Source organism: Neofelis nebulosa, chromosome X (genome assembly GCF_028018385.1).
Source record: "Neofelis nebulosa isolate mNeoNeb1 chromosome X, mNeoNeb1.pri, whole genome shotgun sequence".
NCBI lineage: Eukaryota > Metazoa > Chordata > Mammalia > Carnivora > Felidae > Neofelis > Neofelis nebulosa.
Genome location: NC_080800.1, coordinates 27067569 through 27095180, shown reverse-complemented (window position 1 = coordinate 27095180; position 27612 = coordinate 27067569). Strand labels below are relative to the sequence as shown.

Here is a 27612-nt window from a genome sequence, read left to right as displayed (position 1 = left end):
AAATCTTAATTGTGAGATGCACACCACACAAGTAACTTCATGGGTTACGTGTATATTTGCTTACTGTATTCATGCTAAGTGTTAGCTCACTTAACAAGCAGCTAGATGACGAGGACCAAGGATAAAGTGAGCCGGTGTCAGCTGAGTCCCGGGAGAAAGTCTTAGTTTCTAACGTGGTTTCTTGGGTGTAGTCGCGTATCAGCTGTGTTTTGCTCTATGATCAACCATCCCCCAAATTAATCGCTTAACACAGGGGTCAGCAGATATTTCTATAAAAGACCAGACCGTAGTTTAGGTTTTGTGGGCCGCCTAGGGTCTCTATTGCATATTCTTTTTTTTTCCAACTCTTTAAATTTTTTTTAATGTTTTTATTTATTTTTGAGACAGAGAGAGACAGAGCGCAAGCGGGGGAGGGGCAGAGAGAGAGGGAGACACCCGAATCCGAAGCAGGCTCCAGGCTCCGAGCTGTCAGCACAGAGCCCGACGCGGGGCTCGAACCCATAGACTGTGAGATCATGACCTGAGCTGAAGTCGGACGCCTAACCAACTGAGCCACCCCGGCGCCCCTGCAACTCTTTAAAAATGTAAAAATCATACTTAGATGGTAGGCTGTGTGAAAACAGGCCACAGGCCAGACTTGGCCTGTAAGCCATGGTTTGTAGATCCATTAACACAGCAACGACTTATTTAGCTCACTCTCTGAAGATGGACTGGGCCATTTTGGTGGTCTGGACCAGCTACTATTCTTTGCTGGGCCTGTGCATGTATCTGTGGCCAGCTTGTGGCTGGATGAGCTATCACGACCTGACTTGCACGTCTGATGGTTGACAGGCTGGCCCTTAGGAACAAATGCGACTAGGTCCGTGTGCCTCCTGATCCAACAGGGTAACCCACGGTTCTTCACAAAGATACTTGTCAAGTTTGTGCCTGTGTCACATTTGATATTGTCCGTTGGCCAAAGCAAGTCATGTCATCGGGCCATCACAGATAAGGGGGTGGGAAAAGACCCCAGCTTCCACTGGGAGGAGGCACAGAGGCACATTGCAAGAGCTAGATACCGTGGAGGGGCCAGAATTTGTGGCCATGTCGCAGTATGCTGCAGAGTGTTGGAGAGGTTACCAGCAAGTTCTTTTGCAGACTGAGAGGACTCTGAGTTTAGGTGTAGGTCAAACGAGACGTGCTCTGATAATTCTTGCTTTGTGAGTAATCATGCTGGGTGAGATCGTTGGCATGTAGCTTCACAGCCAGTGGTAGAAACAAAGTATCTGTAGTCTGGTGATTTTGAAATATGAAAATTACTGACGAGAAATATAGTTAATTAATCACTTATTACTACTGCCCATTCATGGAATGCTGCCGTGACTAAATACTGGAGAAAGAAGGATTATGACTACTTTTCTGGCTATTCTTCCAGCTGGTCATTCTTTTGAAAAGAATTTTATTCTCCAAGCCGTTATTATTTTCTGATTCTTGATATGCCTCACATTCCCATAGCTCCCGACTGTTCAAAGGGTCCCTACAATCATGTAAGAACCTTTTTTCTTTTGGGGCACCTGGGTGGCTCAGTCGGTTCAGTGTGGGACTCTTGATCTCAGTTCAGGTCTTGACGTGCAGGGTCGTGAGTTCAAGCTCCGCGTTGGGCTCCATGCCGGGCCTGGGGCCTACTTAAATAAATAAATAAATAAATAATGAATCTTTTTTTTTTTTCCTTTCTGTAGAAGCATCGTCATTATCAGTCTTCATAAACACTTGCTCGGGTCAGTTTCTCCCAAGCACTTACTAGGACGAATTTATAGGTATTACATAGAATGGGCATCCTTCGGCCCTCAGTCTGTCTGCCGAGACATGGGCGCTCGAGCAAGGCCGTCAAATGAGGTCGCGTTGCAGGGGTGAGAGCAGAGGGATGATTTCTCGGTTTCTGTTGGGAAGCGGGCTGCTGACAGCGCCTTTAGCAGCAACGTTTTGCCTTCTGCCGTGTGACAACATCACCGTGCCATTTGCAATGAAAAGAAAAGGCCGAGTGATTCAGAGTGTTGTGCTCATACGGTCACCTAAGGGAACAGCTGGCGGAGAAGATTCTCCCTAAAGCTTGAGGAGGCATCCTTGCTCTCGGCCCCTGAAGCGCTTCCTGTGGCTAGAAGTTCAGACGTGACCAATGCCTCCCTAGCTTGTTCCCCCTCCTGAGTCTCCGAATGCCCCTCCAGGGTCTTGTAACGCTCCGACCCCTACCCGAGAACGAAACTGGGCACTGCCCCCGGGTTGCTTCCGAATCTTTGTCTAGAGAAACTGTATTTACCCATAACTGTCCAATAGGTACGCAGTCCATCCCTTTCTCTGTGCTTTCGTCTTTTTTCACCCACCCACGGTAAAAGTTACTTTTTACATATCATCCCAGTGCAAACACCCCTGCGTACACACACATTATCTGTGTCTATAAATATTGCTCTGTGTTCGAACAAAGAAGAGCCCCACCAAACATTACTTATCCTTACTGTAGAAGTCCTTCTCATATTTTCTGTTCTTTTCTTTGCCATCAAAAGCAATATTAGGGATGATGCACTGTATGGATTTCATGACCTATTACTGGTTCGTGACCTGATGTTTGGGAAAATGCCGTGCCTGTCATGTTTTATCCCTAACTCAGGCGTGGCCGTCAGCAAGTGGCACTCTAGGACCACGTCGCCACGATCCCCATAAGATGGCTTCAGCTCGGGGGCATTGGACCCTCAAGGGGCCCTGGAAAGACAACTGCTGTAGGGATTTTGCTGAAGACGGACATTGTGCAGTGTTTCCTCCCATGTGACAAACCATGCAGTAATTTGATTTAGATCTCAGAGCAGAATGGAGATTTTGCTTTGCTTCCCTTTGCTTGCTTCAGAAACTCTGGATGGAAAATATTGACATAGAAAAAGGTGTAATCTTAAGTATACGGTACAATGAATTTTCACCATCTGAACGCACCTCTGTAACCAGAATCCAGATCAAGAGACAAAACATTACCCGCCCCTGAAATCCCCCTGTGCCCCCCTTCCAACCATTACCCACCCTTGCCCTCCGTGGGTAACCACTACCTTAAATTTAAACACCATTAATCTGGACCGTGTTTGTACTTCATGCAAATGGAATCATACGGCCTGTATTCTCTTGTGCCTGGCCTTTTATTTTATTTTTTTTTATTTGTTTTAAATGTTTATTCATTTTTGAGAAAGAGACAGAGAGACAGAGTGCAAGTGGGGGAGGGGCAGCGAGAGAGTGAGAGCGACACAGCATCCGAAGCAGGCTCTAGGCTCCCAGCTGTCACCAACAGGGAGATCATACCTGAGCTGAGGTCGGGTGGATACTTACCCAAATGAACCCCCCAGGCACTCCTGTGCCTGGCTTTTTAAAACCCACATTCACATGGGGCGCCTGGGTGGCTCAGTTGGTTAAGCGCCCGACTCTTGGTTTTGGCTCAGGTCGTGATCTCACGGTTCCTGAGTACATGGCCTGCATCGGGCTCCACAATGACAGCACAGAGCCTGCTTGGGAGTGTCTCTCTCAACCTCTCTCTCTCTGCCCCTCCCCTGCTCATCCTCTCTCTCAAAATAAATGAAAATGTAAAAGAAAAAAAATAAAGGAGGTTTAAAAAAAAGCTCATATTCACCCGGAGTGTTGTATGAAGTTGTTCATTCTCACTGCTGTATGATACCCCGCTGTATAAATATGCTACGATTTATATATTCTGCCGATTGCCCCTGGATACAAAGAATGATATTGTAAACATTCTAATGTGTCATTTGGTGATTATATGTGTGCATCCCTTTTAAAATTACACCAGGGAGTGACACTTCTGGGTCATTAGGTTTGCCTGTGTTGGCCTTTTATACCTTCTGCCAGTTTTCCAACGTGATCGTACCGGTTTACATTCCCGTCAGCAAAGCGAAGAGAGTTCTAGCTGCTCCACGCCATCCCCAAGGCTTTGTGTTCTTAGTCTTTCTCGTTCTGGTGGGTGTGCATAGCTAAATGTTACTGTGTCAAGCCCGATGATCTTCACATCTGTCTCTAACTTTTCCTCCCTTCTTAACGTTTTATTCTGTTACATTTTCTTAATCCTGGATTTTATCTATTCATTGGTGACATTTATTCATTCTTGGAAGTTGCCCTCGAAGCACGTCCATGATATACACACACGTATGAATCCTTCGCTAGCGGTGCCGTGATCAAAAACCCCAGAGTCTCCCCTTTCCTCCAGCCGTCGCATCCGGCTGGTCGAAAAGTAGAATTGAGTTTCTCCTGTAGCCTTTCTTGAGTTCAACCTTGCCACCAGTTGCCAAGGCTACTTTCTTAATTCAGGCTTTCATCCTCTGTGTGCTTGTGTGTGTTTCCCCCCCCCCCCCGCCCCCCATCCTTATAGCATAAAGGATCTGCTTTTTATAATTAAAGTATAGCCGACACACAATGATACATTGGTTTCAGCTGTACAACACAGGGATTGGCCAACTCTCCATGTTATGCTGTGCTCACCACAAGTGTAACGGCCATCTGTCACCATAGAACGCTGTTAGAATACCATTGACTATATTCCCAGCGCCGAACTTTGTTTTTCCTGTGACTTCTTCATTCCACAAATGGAAGCCTGCATCTCCAACTCCCCATCACCCAGTTGGTTATCTTCTCTTCGCTGGAATATTTTCATAGTCTACTTGGCATCCATTTCCATTCTAATCCATTTCTTCTTGTCTTGTTTCTTCCCACTCTGAAGTTAATTCTCTTTAAAAAGAAAAATCTTCACAAGCACAAGTAATGCCGGTGTTTTTTCTTGTTTTTCCATCATATGAGGAGAAGCTTCTAAGGGACAAGAATGCTTGAACCTGTGAGGATGTACTCTCCCACGCTAGGGTCTTGATATTGCCTCAAGAATGTGATTTGATATTCTAATGGGGACGGTAGTGTTTTCTGAATATCACCCTTCTTGAGATACAAAACAATATTGGCCAAATTCTTTTTGGAATTCCCCAAAAAAGCATAATCTGATTTTATAACACAACGGTATGTGAACACATAAACATCTGTGCTTTAGTAAATTGTTAATATGAGAAATGAGCTCACAGACTCAACTTAAGCAACTTGTTTCAGCTCTTCATACACAAGCAAAAACCTGCATGAAACCTGGTGGTTTAAGTCTAGTTAGCTCTCTTAATTGGAATGTGTGTTTGTTAACCCCAACAGGTCAAACCGCTTTTCCCTTTTGCTTCCTTTTTTTACGGCTGTTTCTATACTTACCATCTACCTGTTACTGTGTTTCCTCACATGAGTCTATCTCCTCCTCCCCACCCCCCCCCCACTAGATTCTAAGCTCCTTAAAGTCTAGGCCATATTTGGGTGCTCCTCTTGGAACCGGGGTACAATGTTGAAATTTTAAACTATTTCCAGGAGCACCTGGGTGGCTCAGTCTGTTGACCTGACTCTCGGTTTTATGGTTCCCATGATCCCAGAGTCATGGGATGGAGCCTCAGATCTGGGCTCCACAGTGATCATGGAGCCTGCTTGGGATTCATTCTCTCTCTCTCTCTCTCTCTCTCTCTCTCTCCCTCTCTCCCCCTCCCTCCCTCCCTCCCTCCCTTTGCCCCTCTCCCTCGCTTGCGTGCACACACACACTCTCTCTAAAAGAATAAAACAAAATAAAAAAAGAATAAAAGAATAAACTATTTCCGTGTCCATCTTCCAAACATTTTCTAGGATTTACTAATAGTGAAGAGCGGTGAAAACAGTTTAACTGATAAGCGAAGACGTATGTCAGTGCCCAATAAGTACCTCATGACCGCAGTCATCCAAAGAAATTAATATAGGGGAATATGCGATAAACTGATTCTAGGTACAGCACATGAAAAAAAAAAATTCTTGGAGATCTGTGAATTAATTACAATTCCTTGCGTTCATATTTTCCTTTTATCTTCCAAAAAAAAAAAAAATGCCTTGACAAAAATAAACCAGTGCTGGAGTACAAGATTCAGCCCTTGGTAAATCATTAATTGGTTAAATTGGTTTTAACCTCCGTTTCTCCCTTTATGGATTCCTGTCCGTGGGGAATTCCTATCACATCCTGTCTGTTGAAGGCCTGTCACTAACAGGGCTTGTCCATCAGGGTGCAGGGGATCTTCCTCTCCCACTATTTCCGACAAATCCAATATCTCCTGCCTCTCTCACTACTTCAGGGTTCTGCTCTCTGACAATATGAATGCGAATCCACCTTTTAACATGTGGGAATACTACTGATATTTTAACCTCAGCCCCAAAGAATGAGAGCCAAAGGGTGCTAATTTCATTCCTACCTCAGGCTTGTGGTTGCTGATTTATCTCACAAAAAAAAAAAAGAAAAGAAAAGAAAAGAAAATCTTATTTGACCCACCTGCTTCCTTCTTAAAGGTAAAATCAGAAGGGAAGATTCCTGGGGCGCCTGGGTGGCTCAGTCGGTTAAGCGTCCGACTTCGGCTCAGGTCATGATCTCGCATCCGACTTCGGCTCAGGTCACGATCTCGCGGTCCACGGGTTCGAGCCCCGCGTCGGGCTCTGGGCTGATGGCTCGGAGCCTGGAGCCTGCTTCCGATTCTGTGTCTCCCTCTCTCTCTGCCCCTCCCCCGTTCATGCTGTGTCTCTCTCTGTCTGAAAAATAAACGTTAAAAAAAAAAAAAAAAGAAGGGAAGATTCCTTTTGCAAATTTCCAAAAAGGAGAGACAAACTCTTAGACCTCTCCTTTCCCCTCATGACAGCAGTCTCAAAATGGCAAGTGTAAGTGTCTGTGCAGAATTTAGTTTGTGCTGTATTCCCGACAGTATTCCTGGACATACTGGGTTTTCTTTTAAGGAATTGTGACTGCAGCCCAAGCGACGTTGCATTAACATTGCATTCCCCAGCCTTCAAATCGTTTTCATAGTCATTATGTCATTTGACCCACACTGTGGCCCCGTGCAGTAGTATCTGAATTGGCGACGGGAGGCAACAGAGCTCCAAAGGGGGTAAGTGACCGGCCTCTGAGGGGCAGAATTGGTCCAGAGCTGTGCCTTGCTCGTTTTAACGCCTCTGCTAGAATATACACCTACGCTTGCTGCCGATTAAGAAGCTGCTTTTGATTCTGGTAGATATTCATCTCAAAGGGAAGGAAAAAACCCTGGTGTCTTCATTCGGTAGCATTTGAATATTAAATTTTCCTTATCTGTTTCAACTTAGGACGACTTCTTTGTTCGCTTAATTGACTGGTAATTCCTCTGTTTACTTTTTCCCCCCCCAAATCTCAAGAAGCAAGTCATAAGTATGAAAAAGGGTTACATTAGCATTTAACATTTTTTATGAAATTCGAGTATTTGAGAAAGGAGTCATTTAGGCAGGCATGTATGTAGAATTTTGCATTTTAATTAAAAAGCCTCGAAATGAAATGAACCTCTGACAGAAACAGATGAGTACTTCTAAAAGCTGCATTACTATTTGATATATGTGCAGTGTTTTCTTGTGGATAATAAGTCCTACGACTTGTTTCAAGAAAAGTGACAGGACTAAAACAATTAAAAAAGACAAAGCTGCTCTTTTTTAATCATATGCTCATAAATAAAACTGGGTTGTGAATTATTTCCAGAGAAGCAATTGACAAAGTGTAAGTAAATCACTCTAAGAACTAAAGCTGTCTTGATTTTTTTTTTTGAATGCTCAAACCAAACCTGTATCCTTGTCCAATTATGAATTTCCTGTGACAAATAAATATTTACAAAGTATGAAATATAGACTTGGTGCACTTCCTAAGGCCAAAGCATACTATGAAAACTAAAATTTAATATTTTCTCTCCCCTCGAATACACCAGAATAAGAGCATAACTTTAAAATCATTCTCTCTTGGAGCAGACTGTCCATTAATCATTCTTTAGATAATATTGGCTTTGTGAGTTTTCAGGTAGAAAGAAAAACTGCAATTTCTAGATCAGAAAATCTGAGTATTTATGGATTTGAAGAAAACAATAAGACCTAGCAGAATAGAATTTTCTGTAAGCCCCATTATGAAGTCGAGAAGGACAATTCTTTCAACACCCCCCCCCACCCCTATTTTCCTGTAAAAATCCTTTACGTTGTTAAAGGGCTTGATTGGGTAGATCCAAGGGTTAATTTACTTGTGATTTGGAAAAAGACTGAGACTTCCTTATTATTATTATTATTAAGTTTTTACTGTGATGTGTGGGAGGAAGGTAGAAAGAGGCCCCAGAATGAATTCACTAATTGGGGTTTTCACCTGCTGTGAGTCTAATCGAAAACAAAGCCTTATTTGTAGCTGAAGAGGAAGGCAGATTATGCAGACTGTCAGAATTTCTGCCTAGTTTTGAAATTCCTGCTCTTTGCCACAGTCGTTGGGGAAAAGGCAGACAGACAGATCCAGCTCCGAGCCGTTGTTAAGGTAGACCGGGAGTGCTGTCGTCAGTGTTCTTGAACCACCTTAACCAGTTACCCATTTTTAGCAGGTGGCGGTGTGCTTTCTATCCGCGGGGTAGCGCTGTAGCTGGCGGGCTGATACCGAATTCTTTCCGGGGAAGCAGCCGCTGGCCTGTGAGGTTAATGAAGTGTGGCTTTATTTTTGTGAAGATGCTAAACTTCACATCTCTTTAGATGTTCGGTTTGATATAGGTGGCTCCGTGGGAGCTTGGAAAAAATCTTATGAAGAGAAAACTACATGAGAGGGAAGCTGAGTTCCACTTGATGTGGAACCTGTTTGGTGAAATCTCCGGTCTAGGTGGCAGCTGGGCCAGAGAACTTTCCTCAGCCTGGCTCACCCTGCCTCCCTGCAGGGGAAGGGCCTGGAAGAATAGGCTTTTGTGTGAGTGTGAAGTAACTCTGTGTCTGAATGCAGAGGGCTCTTCATTTACTGGTTAATGTGTACTGACTGGATATTCTTATATCCAGAAGATGCTGGTTTCAGACTGATCTAAAGAGATTGTTGTACATATTTTAATTAGTCCGCCGTGCTGTTTGCCCTCACTAGCACGGACTCACCATCATCACGAGCCTTTATTGGACGTCCGATTCACCGCTCGTGGCTAAGACGCGTCCTGTGCAAAGAGCAACGTGGAACCCTTACGTGTTTGCTACGTAGGCAGATGTTGGGATTTTACTGTAAAACATGTATTATGCTCAACGGAAGTAGTGCCTATATGCCAAATGAGTTTTAGAAAATGAGGCAGGTTATACTTAACATTGGCTAGGGAACAGAACGCAATGCAGGTAGAGACTCTTGGAGCTAGAGGAAGCTGGACCCTAGCGGGTAGTGCCGTCCCCCATTCCGTCTCTTTACCCTTTCCGCTCCTCATTTTATAACGGTAAAACCTGACTAGCACTGAATCTCCAGCAGCCCAGGAGGACAAGGACGTGTTTGTGCAAGATAGGAGCAGCTTGGCCTCTGGCCTAGGCCCTAAACACCCTCCACGACCTGGGCTCGTCCAAACCTGTGACCCTACAGCACTGACATTTCCGGTCCTTAGCTCCAATCTAAACGTTGTCCCTGTGAGCTCCAGACTCAGAGGTCCAACTGCCTTTTGCGTCACACGGCCTCCTCAGACTCATCGTGCTTAAGACTGAATTCCTCCTCTCTCTCTGACCCTCTTCTGTTCTGAACCTGCCCCCCCCCCCCAACCCTGACATTCCTGGCTTGGTGAATATTACTCATGCAGTCTCGGGATTCACCCTTAGAACCGTGACTCAACCTTGGCTGCCTATAAGAATCACCTGGGGAGCCTTAAAAATCCCAGTGCTCAAGGTCAATTAGATCAGAGTGGCCGGCTGGCGAGGGGGAGGGGTGGCCAAGATGGAGGTCCGTGGTCCTGGTAGATCTTCTCTCTTTTCCACTCATGCATCCAATCAGTCATGACTCCTGGGGTTTTTTAAATTTTTTTTTTCAACGTTTTTTATTTATTTTTTTTGGGACAGAGAGAGACAGAGCATGAACGGGGGAGGGGCAGAGAGAGAGGGAGACACAGAATCGGAAACAGGCTCCAGGCTCCGAGCCATCAGCCCAGAGCCTGACGCGGGGCTCGAACTCACGGACCGCGAGATCGTGACCTGGCTGAAGTCGGACGCTTAACCGACTGCGCCACCCAGGCGCCCCAACTCCTGGGGTTTTTTAAAGCTTATTTATTTAACCTTGAACCTAGAACCTTGAGCTCAGGACCTGAGCGGAAAACAAGAGTCGGATGCTTAAGCGACTGAGCCACCCAGGCGCCCCACGACTCCTGTAGTTTTAAACCTTATTTTATCGTTTCTCCACTCTCGGCCACTACCGTTGTTCAGAGCCCTGTCATATTGCCGTCAGCTTGTATCTGGTCTCCTAATTCCAGACTCCTCCGATCCAGCCCTCACTCCATTTCCCGAGTGATTTTGCTAAAAGGCAGATAGGACAGAACCACACCCGTGCTTAAATACAGACCTTTCAGGATATAGGTCAAACTCTGGATCGTCACACTAGGTCCTGCTCAATTTGCACGCCTGCTGAATCTCTATCTTGACATTCTCTCCCAAAGATCAAATAGACCACTGAAGCTCTTGAAAAGAAAAAGCTGTTTGTGGCCTCTTTACCTTCACACCTGCCATTATCACCATTTATAAGTGCTGATTTGCCTTTACGCCCAGTTGACCAGACGCTCCTTTTGGGCCTACAGAGGAGGCTTCTAGAAATAGCTGTTCAGGGGCGCCTGGGTGGCTCAGTCGGTTAAGCGGCCGACTTCGGCTCAGGTCATGATCTCGCGGTCCGTGAGTTCGAGCCCCGCGTCGGGCTCTGTGCTGACAGCTCAGAGCCTGGATCCTGTCTCAGATTCTGTGTCTCCCTCTCTCTGACCCTCCCCCGTTCATGCTCTGTCTCTCTCTGTCTCAAAAATAAATAAATGTTAAAAAAAAAAAAAATTTAAAAAAAGAAATAGCTGTTCAGTGAATGAACCTAGTCATCTTCAGCTCCAAAAGGTGGAGTTAACTTACTCCTCCCTCGGAAGTCCCCACTCAGCATCCAGTCTAGTGAGCCAGAGGGTGGCTTTGACTGGATGGGTCCCTGTTGGTGGGGATCCTGGGAGAAACGGATGGTACATTTGAAAGTGGTACTTGAAAAGAGCATGCTGGAAAGGTTATTTACAAAAGCCTGAGCAGCATAGGGGAAAGAACAAGGGCGAAGGGAGAACCTGGAAGGTGCCGTTGCTGTAGAAATGGCTGCCCAGCTAGACTTGTGGCGGGAGGGGTAAAGGAACTTAGCCACTTCCAGGTGCAAGGCCAACAGGAGGGAGCCCGGGGAGCAAATACGCAAACATCTCTCTCCTTCTGCCCCTTATCTCCAGCTGTAGGCCTTTCCTCATGGCCTCCCGTTGGCTGAAAGCAAAAGGAAGCCAAAGGGAGAGAGAGCCTGATTGATGTCATCCCCAGAGGTCCAACCCCCTGGGGCACAGAGCAGAGTGGAGAAGGGCAGAGGATAGAGGTGGAGGGGAGAATGAGGGGTTAGTCCTTTAGATCAGAGAGGCCTTCATTTTTCTAAGTACATGCAACATTGAAGTGGTTCAAAGATTGGAGTTTTGGGTATGGAAGAATTACCTGGGGTGCCTTCCTGGACCTCCTTCCATCTCGTTCATTGCTTAGCCCTTTTTGTAGCAAACCTACTCTCCTCTCCTGTCAGACAGCAGTGAGATCGCTCATGAGCACCAAAGAAAAATATACAGATCATCCCCCACAATAAAAGAGGCCACATCTCCCCATGGCAGCATAGTAGAGGCCTTGGAGCCAAACTCCCTCTTCCAGACCTCGCGCCGTCGCGTTCTCGCCATGGTATCTGGGATGAGTAGCTCATGGTAAATTCCGGAGTCAGAGTTTCAACTTGTTTTTTCTGGTGGCCGAGCCCCATGTTCCTTTCCTGTCTCTGATTCACGTCAAAACAGTAATCATAATAATAGCTACTACAAACAATTCGTTTTCATACATGGCATCATTGTAGAATTTACATATGACATGAAGATATATAAATTCTGTTCTTTTCTCAATGCCTTTTCCTAATAAGCGAAATTCATAATCTAAGCGAAGCTGACAATAAAGCAGTTACTGTGATGCCCGTGTCATTTCTTAATAATACTTTCAGTATTTAATTTCTGAAATAACATCAAGATTTGGGAACAAGTCTTCAAGTGCCTATAACTCCAGTCTAAAAAAGAACTTAAAGATGTATTTTTGAGGATTGCCATCTGTCAAATTTAAGAAAAAAAAAATCTGAATAGTGATTTCTTATTTTCCATTCTTTTTTTTCCAACAAATTGTTCCTAGTAGTTTTCTAGCTGAACAGTGAGAAAATGGACTTGAGGATTTATATTTTAGCGAAACATATCAGCACTCCGGAATCTTCAGTGGGTAATTTAAAAGTGTAAAACGAAGGAGAAGAAGAAGGAGGAGGAGAAGAAGAAGAAGAAGAAGAAGAAGAAGAAGAAGAAGAAGAAGAGGAAGAGGAAGCGGAGGAGGAGGGGGGAGGAGGAAGAGGAAGAGGAAGAAGAAGGAGGAGGAGATGAAAGGAGCATGACAAAGCACAGGTGTTGCAAACCTTTAGCTCATTGATTTCTGATATGTACAAATGCCCATGCTGTGAGGCGTCTCTCTTTTCAGTGAAATAAACATAAACAGTATTTAAGTGATTTGCCACGTTGACACCGAGGTTAGTCACTGATTAATAGCAAAGGCCACAACTTTCTCCTCACAGAATACTAATCCCTTCTCCCCCAACGATAGGGGCAGACCTAGAATCAGCAGTTAGACCCAGGGACAACCTTGCCCAAAGGGAATCCTAGTGTGCCCCTCTCAGACCATAAGAGAAGCTGCCTCCACCACTCCCTGGCTCAAAAGGGCCAAAGGACGGCATTACTAAGTCTCAATTTATGAGGCCAGCAGAAGTGCTATATTTGCTTTGAAATCGTACCTACATGCACGTCTTTAATGAAAACGGTTACATTTTTATTTGGTTGGTCAAGGGTAACGAAGACACTTGGCATCCCCTTTCCCTTTTGTTCACGTACTTTATTTTTTGCCTCTTTTGTCATGCTGTAGCAAACCGTAAAGGGGGATTGACATCTACAGCCCAGCCCCTTCAACTCCAACACTGTATGGGGCGGGGGGGGGGGGGGGGGGGGGGGGGGGGGGGAGGCAAAGGGAAATGTTGAGCCAAAAAAGGATATTTAAAATGAAAAAGGGGGGGGACTCATTTTAAACTGTAAACTGAAGTGGAATGAATCAGCCAGAGAGAGTGAAAAGGCAGTCGTTGAAAGAAGATAAAAAGAAAAATAGGCCAACAAAATAAATGGACAAAGAGGGACAATGAAACCAAAGGGAGTTTGTCAGAAAACACTCTTTGGATGGATGCTAATGGAAGGTACTTTGTGAAGGATGCAAAAACTTGATGTGCTAATGAAGGCTTTCTTCCTTTCAGAGTATTTCCAGCCTTGAAATAATTTTGAACAGTTAACCTGTATTGTCATATGGCAAACACTAAGACTAGAAATACTTGAACTGCCCGGGCCCTGGGACTTTTCAAATAAAATGTTCCATTGGAGATGGTTTCCTTTGAGATTTCTCTAAAACGCTACTAAAAGACCGAACTGTGCACGCCGTTGGTGGTGGTGTTTTCTTTAGAGTCTATACCAGTGGTTCTCAAACTTCAAGGTGCTGTTTCAACTTCAGTAGGTCTGGGCTGGGACCCAGGAATTCCTCTTTCTCAAAAGTTCCCAGGCGATGCTGATACTGGTACACTTTGAGCACTACAGCTGTGTCACAAATACGAATGAATGCTGCTTCCTGAGAAGCCCGTTTAGCCCAGGCTGAGCATAGCCTGAATTCCATGTCCTTACAGCCCTTCCACTTTAACCTGCGACTGAGGGAAAGCGGTGGGGGGAGAGAACTATGATTGTGATTTTTCCCTCTCATGCTCTGAAAGGAAAACTCTGAGCCCACACACTTAATTATCTGCAATGAGGTCATTTGCACCTAGGTCATTTATTTAGGCAACAAGTAGTCTTGCTGGAGGTTTTAAGGCGGTGCCGGCAGGGCGGTGTGTGGTTTTCAGGTTCCTGGGACTACCTTAAATCCCTTCCTCCGTCTGTCTTTTCTTTTTCTTTCCTTTTTGGGAGGCTGAGCCCCCGCTGCGGGGTCTCCCGGAGCCCGGGTTCCCAGGTCGCTAGGTGGGGGCGGAGCCCGGCCCGGCCCCGCCCCGTCTGCCTGCAGCCCCCCCTCCGCGCCCTCCCGCCCTCCCGCCTGCCTGCCCGCGCCGGCTCCTCCGCAGTGCTTTCAGCTGCGAGCCTGGGCGGCGGCGGCGCTCGACTCTCGGGGAGCCCGGCGGCTCTGGGAAGCTCACTCCACCGCTCGCGCCTTCCCTCGACCGCCGAGCCCTTGCAGCCATGAGGGAGCAGCTCAAAGGGTAAGTGCAATACGGCCTCCTCAGATCGCCGCAATCCGTGCACTTGTGGCACGAGCAGGGGGCAGACCCAGGCGGCCAAAACTTGGACGAGCGCGGCGGCTGGACTCCGGGGCGCCGGGCGGCCGGGCGTCGGGGAACCTACCCCGCGGGTCCTTGCTGCGCCGCTGCAGGTGCGTCCCCGCGGCGTCCTCCTCGGCGCCGGGTTTGCGGGGGAGCCCCCTTGCTCTGGCTTTGGGATAGGCTCGGCGAGAAAAAAGCTGATTTCTCGTCGTACCCAGAGGGGACAGCGCGTTCCCCAGGCGGGGATTGGGGCCGCGGGAGCTTTTTGCTCCTTTCCGGGCTGTGTGGACGTGAGCCAGACAGGCTGTTCCTAAACCGTCTCTCGACCTCGCGGAGGGAAGGGGCGCGCGAGGCTTTACCTTCCATTGCACTGCAAGTGCCAAAAGGTCAACTTTCTGCCTGATTTCTTCCGAGGATTCCAACTGACGTTCCCCTTGTTGGCTTTTCTACTGTGTTCGTTCTATGCCCCAAGTCTTGCAGAAACCGGGAAAGAAAGAAAAAGCAATTAAAGCCCAGAAGCCAAGGATTTGACATAGAGAGAGGATCAAGGGATTTTTGTTATTGTTTTCTGTTTTGCCCTCCGGGGTTGGGCGTGCAGTCTTTTCTGGGTGTCCTTCGCTCGTGTTTCTCCAGGTGTCTGTGCTCGTCTTTAAGCAAAGTTTGTCATTCCTGATCTGATCGTGGCGACGAAAAGGGCAGGACACTTTGTTTATCTGCGTTAAATTGGAAGTTAAGTTTGAAGCTTAAATGGAAAGGGTTCGGTTGCCCGAGGGAGGCTCAATATTAATTATGAAATGCTTTAACGTCATTTTTAAAAAGTGCGTCTGACTTAAGTGGGGAACCAGAGTCTTTTCAGTGAAATGTATGTTCTTCCTTGGCCAAAAAGCTCTTGGTGTCCCTCCTTCCTTATCCCTGTCACCTATGCTCATCACCACCCCCCCCCCATCTTTCTCTCTTGACTAGATTTTTTATTTCCTTGTGCCACATCCCCTCTTTGCAGGATACAGTTGCTCTTGGAGAAGCCAGAGGAGCAAATAACAACACGGTTACATGAAAGGTCTCTGACCCTTGATCACCGCGGAATTGGTTTCAGTCAGCGTTGTTTGATCTTGGATTGGACACGACCCCGAAGTGACATTGGTCTGGCCAAAGTTGAGGGTGGGTGGGATTTAAGCCCAAAAAGCAAATAGAGGGATGACAAGTAACAGCTGGCACAGTCACCGAGGCAATCATCTTTGGCCTGGCTTGAGCCAAACAGAATAAAATGTTAAATATCCCAGGGAACAAGAAAGGGGGACTAGAATAGGATTTCTGATGCTTAGGTGGACCCCCAGCCCCCTAAGCCCCCTCCCCACGGTAGCAGAAACTTTTAAATACATTTTCCCATTCCCGCCCTGCCAGTATTCCAGCAATGCAAGCCAAGTTCAACATTCAGCATGGAAATGCCAAGGTTCCTCTAGAAAAGGAGTCTGATCCCCAGATTAAAGGGAAATGATTTTGTGTGTGTGGATCAATGAGCTCCAGATTATATATGAAGCCGAACTCTAATCCTCTGCAAATCGCAAGAGAACGGTACCTTTTTATACCGCTGCATGGCGATTAGTTCCCCCCCCCCCGGAAGTATTGGAAAGAGATTTTTTTTTTTTTTTAAAACGGCAACTGTTTGGAATATTTTCAGTACCCAATAACAGTGGTGGCAGAAGAAATCTTATTTTAATTAGGCAACTGCCATTTCCCCAGCGAGAGGAGTAAAAATGTGTTACTTTTTATAAGTGTTTAATGTTTGTTTTTAAGAAACTAAAAAAGCAATTCCACTAAGTCTGATTATTCCAGCACCGACAGCAGGAACAGCTCTGAGGCCGTTATAATAACCTTGCACACTACATGAAACTAAAGAAGGTGAGAGAAAATTTAAATTGTATGGTGGGAAATTAGGTCAGCCCAGTGCTCAGTAGAGTAATGCTTTAATTTCTTGTTATTGACAGTAGGTGTTGCCGGGCTCTTTTGTCACATCGACTGATTTTGTATTTTAATTTGCATCAGCTTCGTATCATGGCCTCAAATAAAAGAGAAAAGAGAGATTCTTGTAGTTTGTACACATTTTAAAAGGGGAAATCAGAGTTTAAAGGCTGTTTAGAGAGGCCTCTCTGATGCCAGGCTTTGGAACCAGCAGGGCTAAAATCAGTAAGAACACTTGTAGAGATTTCAAGAGCGTTTTAAGGCTGATTTAGGAATCTAGTGTCTGTGTTAATGGGCATGCAGAATTTTGATCTGTGTCAAACGTCATTATTCTCAGAAGACTGAACAAAGATGGACCCATTAACTTGTGAACAGGTTTCCAAGTCCCTTTTGGTTCGGCATGGTACATGCGGAGCGTGTTTCAGATGTGAAAAGTGACATGCAAAAAAAAAAAAAAAAAAAAAGCAGTTACCAAAAAAGGCACCACCCACACTTCCACGACTACCTCCCCAGCACAGTATCTTTTTCTATATTTTCTGTATATTCCAGGTAGACCTGAGCTGCTTTTCATGGAGTTGGTGAGAATCGTCTCCTGTTTTTGAACTTAGACGCAGAGTAATAAATACAGCTGTAAAATCTGTGCTGATCACATACAAAAAATGGGTTTGTCCTGTAAGAGAGGGTAGGGATAGGAGTTCCAGGACTTTGTGCATACCATTTCACACTGTCCATATTCATGTTTTCTTTCTCTTCTGGGGGTTAAATGTGTCTCACTAGGGCGCTGAATTCGCCACACCCTGAAAACACCCACATCCAGTGAAGTGAGTATTTGGTTCAACTTAACAGTTACCAGAGAATCGGAAGTCGTTTTAGCTGTGTGGCCAGTCGTTTTTTTAGCATGAACTGAGTATGATTAGAAGATTATTTTTCTCTTTTGGAGGATTAGTCACACCCTTTATTCTTTTCTCCTTCCCACTTGTGTTCACTTCTGCTTCGTTCTGGTTTGTAATCGACGTGCAACCGAAATCCTACAGGTGACATACAAATCTGTTTTCTGGTTACTTGGCATCGCTTAAAAAGAAAAGGGTTGCGTGTTAGGAAGAAGGTAACAGAAGATTGGCTTTTGGATTTGTGTGAGTTCATTTATGTGGATTATTCAAGTCCCCCAGAATCACAGGTAAGCGAGCAAATGAGGACCTGGGAGGGCCTGGTATCTAGCAATCCATGGTGTGGGGCTAGAAGGAGGGGCTCGGAATTTCTTCTGTCTTCCAGCAAAGGAAGTCGTGGTTTAGCTAAGGACTGGTGTGGATTAAAGCAGAGTTTTTAGAATCCTTCCCCTGATTTTGAGCCACTGGAATAAATTCCTTCAAAAGGGAAAAATGTCAGTTTATCACCAGTTATGAGGTTTATTATGGAGAGAGGGAGCTACGCGAAGCTTGCATTCACTCTCTGTGGGATTCTCCGGTCACTTGTATGCAAGTTTCTCTTTTCTTTTGGAATTGCATTTGGTACAAGTTACTGTGTTCTTCCGACTTGGCGTCCCTTACAGATGGTGGCCTTTCAGAGTGCTGGTCTGGTCAGGTTTATCAGCTCAAACAGACGTTTTTCTGCCCGTCTATTGAGGATGCTACAGTCCTCCCACACACCGTGGAGATGGGACTTTATTATCATGCATTGTGTGTATGAAGGGCCTATAAGTGTGGACACGCATGCTTTCCCCGTCTTGTCCCTTCCTCCCTCCCTGGCGCTCCCAGTGTGCACGGCCTTTGGAAACGATGGAGGCCTGAATGCAGGGTGGTCTTTCTTTGCTGGGCGCTTCTGTACAGAATTGGTACACCATCGCTTTCCGAGCTAAAAAACACCGAGAAGAAGCAACGCTTTTTCCGTGAAGCTGCAAGCTGCAGCCTCCTTGTGCTGTGCATATAAAATACCAGTTCCGCCCACCTCTTCTCCAGATCCAAAACCGGCTTGGTGGTGGGGCTTCCTCAAAGCCCCTGAGCCTGGACTGCGTGCGTCTTCTGCTCTCCTTGTTCTTTAAGACTTGGACGTCACTCCGATACCTTCCCTCCGCTCAGAAGCCCCTCTTGTGGTCCTCACATGAGAATCGTCTCTGTGGAAGAATAAGCCAGAAGTGAGCGCGTTTGGGAGAGACTGAACCGGCCCTTTGCGAGCGAACATTGTCTTGTAACTTTCTTTCCGGTAGCCCTCACTGTCCAGTCGCTGGATGGTGAATATCGGGGTGGGGGGGGGGGTCTTTGAAGGTGGACAGTTTGGGGAATTTCCACATGCTTTGTGACATTTTTTATTGTATTTTCGCAGACCACAATAGATACTTCTCCTTTTAACTTCTTTTTTTTTTTTTTTAAATGTTTGTTTATTTTTGAGAGACAGAGAGAGCGTGAGCATGGGAGGGGCAGAGAGAGAGGGAGACACAGAATCCGAAGCCGGCTCCAGGCTCTGAGCCATCAGCACAGAGCCCGACGCGGGGCTTGAACTCACAAACCGCGAGATCATGACCTGAGCCGAAGTCGGACGCTTAACCGACTGAGCCGCCCAGGCGCCCCTTCTTTTAACTTCTTAAAAAGAAAAAAAAAAAAAAAAAAAAAGGAGGTAATTCACATTGAGTGGTTTTTGTTCTCTACAAAGGATCTGGCAGTCTTATACTGCAGGTGGATCCGCACCTTAAGTGTCCTCAACTAATAAAAAGTCGACTTTTAGTGGGTGTTAATTTGGGGGCCACGTAGTAACAAGAGCAGCGATGCACTGAGCACCAGAACGCGCTGGTCACCTAATCCACTGACGCTCCCAAGTGAGCAGGCTTGCCCCAAATTGTCCGGTTAGTAGGGCCCCCAGCCAGAATCCAGTCCTCAGATTTAAAATCTCTGCCGAGGTCACTTGACATTTGCTGCCTCCCCAAACTCCTCTTTCCTTGTGAGACCTCTGTACTCTCTGTTGGCCTTGAAGTGTCCACATGGAAGCCAGTGCTCTTCTCTCCATCCCCACCCTTCCCCCCAAAGATTACGAACAGGCCAGGCACATGACGCTTGAAATATCTATGTTCAGGGCTGCATTTTACCATATCAAAGCCTGTCACGCAATCCCCGAAAACTGGAAATACGATGCTATGGCGATTTATGTAGATGGGCCAGAGTAAGGAAAAGTATATGTAGTTATCTCTCCCGGATTTATTCTTGTAATTGAATTAGGAACAAAGGTGTTTTGTTCTTTTGGTGGCCAGGACCTGATAGCTGGCAATCACACTTAGCGAAACTTCAGAAATGGAAGAGAACTGTGGAGTGCTGTGTAGAGGGCTGAGTAAAACAAGACTGTTGAAAAGTAACGCGGAGAGGAAAGGGAAGCATACGTTAGTCGGGCAGCGGCTGTACCTTAGGCCGGAATGAAATGCAGTCGTCGTGGGTATGAGACCTGCTTATGTAGAAGAAGGAGCGATAGAAAAACGTCAAGGGCGGTAAAAGCAAATGAGAAGTGAGGCAGTTTATTTATTGAACCGATATCCAGTCTCTCTTTGACCGGGTGGAGTACCACTTGTCCGTGCCCTTTCTGAATGTTCTCCATTGGACAGGTGAAGAGATCCTGGGTTTCGTTTGTTGATTACCTAACAGAGGCGTTGTATTTCGTTAAAACAGAAGCACAGAAAGAAGCACACTCTGGTTACCGAAGTAAGTTCACATTGCTTTTTGCTTTGAGAGGAAGTGCTTTGAAGGAACGATGCCGAATAAAGGAGAAGCAATCTGTGCTTTGTTCTCCCCTTCCTTTTCTTTGCTCCCCGTTAGACATTCTAAAGTCTCTCTCTGTATTTTCTGTTTTAGCCACGCGACCCAAACGACTTGCTGGGACCATCCCAAAATGACAGAGCTCTACCAGTCTTTAGGTAAGGAAGTGGCCATGCTTCTTGACGCGTGACTTGTAGGATAAAGTAGTTTGTCCTGTGCCCCTCGTTTGTTGTCTCGATCTATCGCTCGATTGTTTAAAGGGTGAAAACGATGACTTTGTATCCAAAATTGACAGCTTTCTCGTCTTGCAGAGGTTCTCGAACAGTAAGTTTGAGAATGTCATTGATTCCTGAAAATTCACTATACCTGAGAGGGCCAAAGGGTCTCGGCGGTTGTCTTGGCTGCCTCAAAGGATGGGAAAAAAAGTACTTGCAATTTATGGCACTTGTTTTTCCCACCGAGAAAGAAAACAGTTTCAAGTTGTTCCTATTGATTTCTTCCCTGTGAAACTCAAGACAGTGCTTTTGCCAAACCACGAATGTAGCGTTAGGAATTTTCTGCCGTCTTTCCAGTGCTTGTAAGTCCTAAGCCTGCCGGGTCATCAGCGTGAACATTTAAATGATTTTTCTACTGTGCCGTGTTTTGTGTTTGTGTGACAGCCTCATAATTTTCCCCCCCTCATAACCTGGGAATTTTTTGAGCAGATACACAGCCTCCAGATAAGAAGAAAACGTCAGTCTTTTTAATGCTTGATGGAAGTCCACTCAATACCGTTTTAGATCTTTCGCAAATAACCTGAAATGATTTCTCTCACATGATGATGAGTTGTTTTTTGTAGATTGCTGGGATTTTATTAATTAATTTATTTATTTATTTATTGCGACAAAGCACAAGCAGGGGAGGGGCAGAGAGAGCAAGGGAGAGAGAGAGAGAGAGAGAGAGAGAGAAAGAAACCCAAGCAGGCTCCGCACTGTCAGCACAGAGCCCGACGTTGGGCTTAAACTCAAGAACCATGAGATCACGACCTAGAGTCATATGCTCAACCGACTGAGCCACCCAGGCGCCCCTCTTTTTTTTTTTTTTTTTTCTTTAAATTAAAGGTGGGTGATGGGCATCGAGGAGGGCCCTTGTTGGGATGAGCACTGGGTGTTGTATGTAAGCGGTGAACTACGGGAATCTACCCCCCAAACCAAGAGCACACTGTATACACTGTATGTTAGCCAACTTGACAAGAAATTATATTTTAAAAAGGCAAAAAAAAAATAAAAATAAATGATTCCCACTTTATTTTTTTGTTCCAAAAAAATTTTTTTTTAACATTTACTCATTTTGGAGATGGAGAGAGGCACAGCATGAGCAGGGAAGGGGCAGAGAGAGAGACACAGAATCCGAAGCAGGCTCCAGGCTCTGAGCTGTCAGCACAGAGCCCGACGCGGGGCTCGAACTCACAGACCATGAGATCATGACCTGAGCTGAAGTCAGACGCCCACCCGACTGAGCCACCCAGGTGCCCCCGTGATTCTCACTTTAAAAAAACAGTTATGTCTTCTCCACTACTAGACCAGTTTTTTAAGTCGGCTTCTTTGTGAACGGACATATTTACAGACCGAAATGCATAAGGTGGACTCTTTGGGTTTGAAATTAGGTGACACTGCCCATGGGAATCAGGGTGACGAGACACATCCTGTACCTGCTCGCGCACGGTGAGCACGTGTGTGTAGCTATTGCTGAGTTGCTGTCGTAGGTTCTCGTTGGTTAACGAGCTGCAGTTCTAGAGATATTCAGGAATGGCGTAGGAGATATTAGTCTAAGAAATTGGTTTCCTAGACTTTGTCTAATTATAAATGAAATTAGCTCCTTCTAGAAAATCTGAACAGTACAAATACAAAGTATGAAAAACAAAAGGTGTCCCTTACAATTCTACCGGCCATAGATGTTTAGTACATTTCAATTAATACTATGTCATTTTCGTCTAGCAGCATGTGTGTATGTGTAGGAAGGGTGTGTGTATACATGCACATATGTTCACAGCACACTCTTTAAAAATTTCAAAGATACTGGGATCAGCTAATCTTCCAGGGCTGCATTTTCATCTCCTATGGAATGTTTCTGGCTTATAATGCTGTGCTGTTCAGACCACAGGTGAAAACCCTAAATGGTTATCCTTCGGCAAATGAGAGAAGGGAGACCTCGTTTGAAGTACGCAGCGGCTTTGCTGGGGGAGCAGGCCGTCCTAGCCCCGTGCTCTCAGGACTTCTGATTTTTCGGGAGAACCTAGAAATCTGTCAGTCAAGAGCTAGTTTGAACTCGTCTGTCGGCCTCCTGATTATAACCTCGGGCTTACGTAGATTCAGCCCACTTGTAATGTTTTCGCTCTAATCACAGTGACTTCTAGTTGTAATATTTTCATTTACTTTTACTTAAAAATTATTATAGAGTTAATAATTGTTCATATATTTTGAAATTTAAAAATATAGACAAGCTAATGAACGAAAAAGAGGAGCAGACAAATCATGTATAACCCACCTCTTCAAGTTAGCTAATATTTAATAATCTAGTAGGTGTCTTCACAAATGTCTTTCTGTGTGGGGCGCCTGGGTGGCTCATTCGGTTGAGCATCTGACTCTTGATCTCAGCTCAGGCCTTGATCCCAGGGTCACGAGTTCAAGCCCCACGTTGGGCTCCACGCTGGGCATGAAGCCTACTTAAAAAAAAATTTCTGGGGCGCCTGGGTGGCTCAGTCGGTTGGGCGTCCGACTTCGGCTCAGGTCACGATCTCACGGTCCGTGAGTTCGAGTCCCGCGTCGGACTCTGGGCTGATGGCTCAGAGCCCGGAGCCTGTTTCCGATTCTGTGTCTCCCTCTCTCTCTGCCCCTCCCCCGTTCATGCTCTGTCTCTCTCTGTCTCAAAAATAAAATAAACGTTAAAAAAAAAAAAATTAAAAAAATTTCTTTCTGCTTATACATTTTTACCAAAGTTGGATGGATGGTTCTGTTTTATAATCAGCTTTTTTTTCACCTAAAGGTAATGTACCATGGCCATATTTCCATTTCATTACATTGTATTCTCTACTGGCTTACTTTTAATTGCTCTGTAATGAGAAACCACAAACGTGGTTGATAAAAAGCTAATTATGAACTATCAATGAATAGATGTTTGTACCTTCAGTAGAAATTAAATACGCTTTTTATCATCGTATTTCTGAGGTTTTCTCAGTAATTCAAATGTGGTGGTAAACTGAAAGCTGGTAATTTGGCATGATTTCTGACCGTGGGCAAATCACCTGACTTTGGGAGATCAGGGAATTTTACAGTTGCAGGGGGAGTTTAGAGCTCATGTATTACCAACTTTTTCTTTGATGAAATCAACTTCATTGAGATAATTTGCAGACGATAAAATGCAGCCGTTTTACATAAATGGTCAATTCCAACCTCCTTTGAAATGCTGTTCTCCGCTCTCCTAATAACAACTGTCTTGGAAATGAACTGGTGTTGCAATTTGTTTTGTAGCTTTCAGAACAAAAATTGCCAGTCTTTTTGTTACAATCAGATGTTACTTAGGCTAACTTTTATCCCAATGGTAACTCATCCGATATCATCTTCCATTTGTTGAGAGCCTACTGTATACGCCGCATCAACATCCATATTTCACAGGGTGGTGAGATCAGGTGCAGAGAAACCGTTTATTGGGGCTGCACAGCTTTCTGAGGCTACCCTGGGTTTTGCTCAGGGTCCTCTGTTAGCATTTTTACGGAATTCATTCATTTTGTTAACTCAGTAAAATATGTCCATGTAAGTTGCTATGCACCTGGTACAATTATGTACAAATTGACATTGTTACCTGTGGATAGACCGTGACTTCAATAGTATCTCTGGAACAAATCCATTGCATTTCTCCAGACGGTATGGTTGGTTCCTAAACAGTGGGAACTTCCTCTGTTTTTCCGGACACCATGGAATGATTTTGTTTGTTACACGTCTATATTCCTGAGATAACCCACCGGATGAGGCGTTATTTCTGCCCTCACCCGCCCATTACAGGGTTTCAAAGTTGAAATACAAGCATAACATACCGAAAAGAAACCTTTTATTTCTTTTTAATATTTATCTTTTAAAGTTTATTTATTTTGAGAGAGACAGAGACAGCACAAGTGAGGGAGGAGCACAGAGAGAGAGGGAAAGAGAGAATCTCAAGCAGGCTCTACGCTGCCAGCTGCAGAGCCCAACGTGGGGTTCACACTCACGAACTGTGGGACCGTGACGTGAGCCGAAATGAAGAGTCGGTCGCTTAACCAACTGAGCCATCCAGGCACCCCTCTTTTTAATTTTTGTATATGGTCTTCTCTTTTTTACTCACCAGGTATCCCATTAGGTCCAAGCTGCTATTTTGAGTTGGAATAAATAGTTGGAAGCCTTCACCTGCGCCCATTTCCTGAAAGGTCTCATGAAAGCAAAACTGGTGTGTGGTTTGGTGTGTTAAGTGTTTTAGACGATGTGTAGCCTCCCCCGCCCCCCACCTAACAGAACCTGAACCTGTGGTCTGTGATCCCATGTTGAAAAATACCAAGATGCTGCTTCTCCAAGCTCTACCTGAACTGTAGACATTCTCCCTGTGGAAGCTACAGGGGTTCACACAACCAGCCCGTCCTACACGTGTTTGTTAATGTCCCTTGTCCCCAGAAGCATTCAGACGGTCTCCCAGCACTCCCTACCTGTGGTCTGGACCGCATACGCTTGGAAGCCAAAACCATCTCGGAGGGGCTGATAAAGTTGCTTTGCCTGCTCACGTTCAAGCTCTTGTTAGTGGAGCGAGAGGTGATTTCCCTTTTCGTCGTTTTGTGTGTGATTCTCAAAAAATGAACTTCTATTCCTTCGGTATTTAGCAAAACACAGTTTCGTCGTCATTACCCCGTTCCTTCAGGACCCTGCAGCTGTAATCGATGAGCCAGCGAGAACCCATGACAGAAAAGCAGCAGTAGCCACACGCATCCCTCCCCGACACTGCACACAGACGTGTGTAGAATTTATGTGTCAGTACCCTGATTCCTCAGGTGACTTTGAACACAAGGAGACCACGTCATGTGTTTTAGGTTCTAAATATGTCCTCTCGCAAAATAGCAGACCTAAATTTTCTTTCCTTTTCTTTTTTTTTTCTTTCTTTCTTTCTCTCTCTCTCTTTCTCTCTTTTCTTTTCTTTTCTTTTCTTTTCTTTTCTTTTCTTTTCTTTTCTTTTCTTTTCTTTTCTTTTCTTTTTTCTTTCTGAGAGAGAACATGCAAGCCAGCAGGGGAGGGGCAGAGAGAGACAGAAAGAATCCCAAGTGGGCTCCATGCTGACAGAATCCCGGTGCCAGGGCTCGATCCCACGAACCGCGAGATCATGACCTGAGTCCAACATTCAACCCACTGAGCCGCCCAGGTGCCCCCAGACCTAAAAATGTTTAGTGGTGGAGGACATAGGCCTAAGTTCTTTGTTAAAAAAAAAAAAAAAGAGAGACTACATTTCAGATTATTCTTAACCAGATCTAGAACAGCTTCCTGGAGTGAGCTCCCATCAAATGTGAGGAATATTTGTGCGTTCTTACTTTTGGGGCTGTGTACCTACTCAAAAAATTGTAAGTAGGGGCGCCTGGGTGGCGCAGTCGGCTAAGCGTCCGACTTCAGCCAGGTCACGATCTCGCGGTCCGTGAGTTCGAGCCCCGCGTCAGGCTCTGGGCTGATGGCTCAGAGCCTGGAGCCTGTTTCCGATTCTGTGTCTCCCTCTCTCTCTGCCCCTCCCCCGTTCATGCTATGTCTCTCTCTGTCCCAAAAATAAATAAAAAACGTTGAAAAAAAATTAAAAAAAAAATTGTAAGTAGTGAAGAGAAGAATTGTCAGGCCTTTGCACTAATACAAAACAAGGCGTAATAAAGAAATACTGTAAATGTTCACAATGACGGCCTGACAGTCATTAGGCATTTGAGCATTGGAAGGTCTCCAGAAAATTTTTACGCGACATTAACAGTTTGGCAAAAGCGTCTTTCAGTAAGAACGACCTGATAACAGTTTTCTTTCAGTCTTTTGCTCTGACTGCCCCCCCCCCCCCCACTGCGGTGGGGTGAAGGGTATATAAAAAAACAAAGTTTCCCATATCTATTTTTGCACGGGCCTTAGTATTCTTATCTTTGTAATGAGTGTACAGGACAAAAGTAAGACTCTTTGTTTCTTTTTCTGTTACTTTGGGCCGAGGTGGGGCAGGTTGTTTCCAGAACTTGCTGTGATCATAATTTTTCGAGAAGTACCTTTGGCTGACTCTGCAGGCGTTTGGATTTCTAAAAGTTTAATCATTCCTATTTTTAAAAATGCGCATTCTAGAAAACAAACAACAGAGAGAAGATCCTGCCACCCCATCCGAGTCAGAGGCTCTTGAGATCTTTCCCAGAAGACCCACTGGGCCATGCATTTGTTGTTGCAAAGACCTGTTCCTCACCATTTCTTAGAAGCAATAATATGCCCGATACATGAAGTGAATTTCCGGTTTCTTTTAGTGTCTTTACAGATGCAACAGAAAGACTGTTGTTTTGTTAGATTCTCTGTTTTGTTAGGTTGTTTAGGTTGTAAGCTAAAACTCTCCAAAGCTCCAAGAGGCGGTTGCAAAATTGGTAGCTGTTAGATAGTAACGTGCTCCCGAATTTATTTTGAAATGTTAACGTAAGACTGACTTCTGTGAAGTGCCATTGTATGACAAAAAGCCCATGATTTTTCTCATGACTTCTGTCTAGGTTCTTTACGTTCATCGCTAAAGTTTTTAAGTAAATACATATATATTTTTAAAAGCTTCCACCCCCCCCCAACATGTACTGCTTAAAAATACTTGAAGAAAGTATTTCTTAGTCCGTCTTCCTGGAATCTGTTAATTCGAAATGCAGTGAAACCATGTGGTCCTCCCCACGGCTCCTTGCAGAACTCCACTGTGAGCTGTTTGCAAAGGAGACACATGCGTACAAAATAAGGTGACATAAAGAGGGAGTGCATGATCTGATCTTCCTTACTCTGCTTTCCTCTTGCCTCACTGAAGCCCCTTTAACCCCCAGGGTTTTCTCTGCGGGGGGATTGGTTCTCATCCTTGCCTGCGCTTCTAGCATTCTTTGGAAAGATCTAGCCCCTCTTACCTGTCGCCCAAGCTTTGCAACCCGCTGGCCGGCATGATGCTCACCCAAATGATACGAAATGATACGAAAGCTCTCAGGTTTCTGGACTGAGGCGTGTTTTAGGAACTCTCCGGAAAAGTGGTCTTAAAAACCCTTGTGATTTGGAGACAGACGGTCCCTCAGCACGTGACCCCTAACGTTGTGTCTGTTGCCTGAGAAGAGGTTTAGAATGTTAAAATGAGGGCTTTGTTTCAGGGTCCCATGGGCCTGAGGCTGGTGTGATTCTTCAGCAGTGCAGG

The 27612-nt window shown here is 45.3% G+C and overlaps 1 protein-coding gene across 24 annotated transcripts in view; it reads left to right on the top strand.

The window, feature by feature from the left end:
* Window positions 1-27612, top strand: part of DMD (dystrophin) — a 2138536-nt gene that overhangs the window by 1974609 nt on the left and 136315 nt on the right. For 20 of the 24 annotated variants that reach the window (XM_058713880.1, XM_058713888.1, XM_058713887.1 and 17 more), the window contains one exon: window positions 20284-20345. In XM_058713880.1, coding sequence (XP_058569863.1) covers window positions 20284-20345 — 62 coding nt within the window. Of the gene's footprint in view, window positions 1-14283; window positions 14435-20283; window positions 20346-27612 lie in introns of those variants that run through there. The other 4 variants (XM_058713900.1, XM_058713902.1, XM_058713899.1 and 1 more) reach the window with 1 other exon arrangement.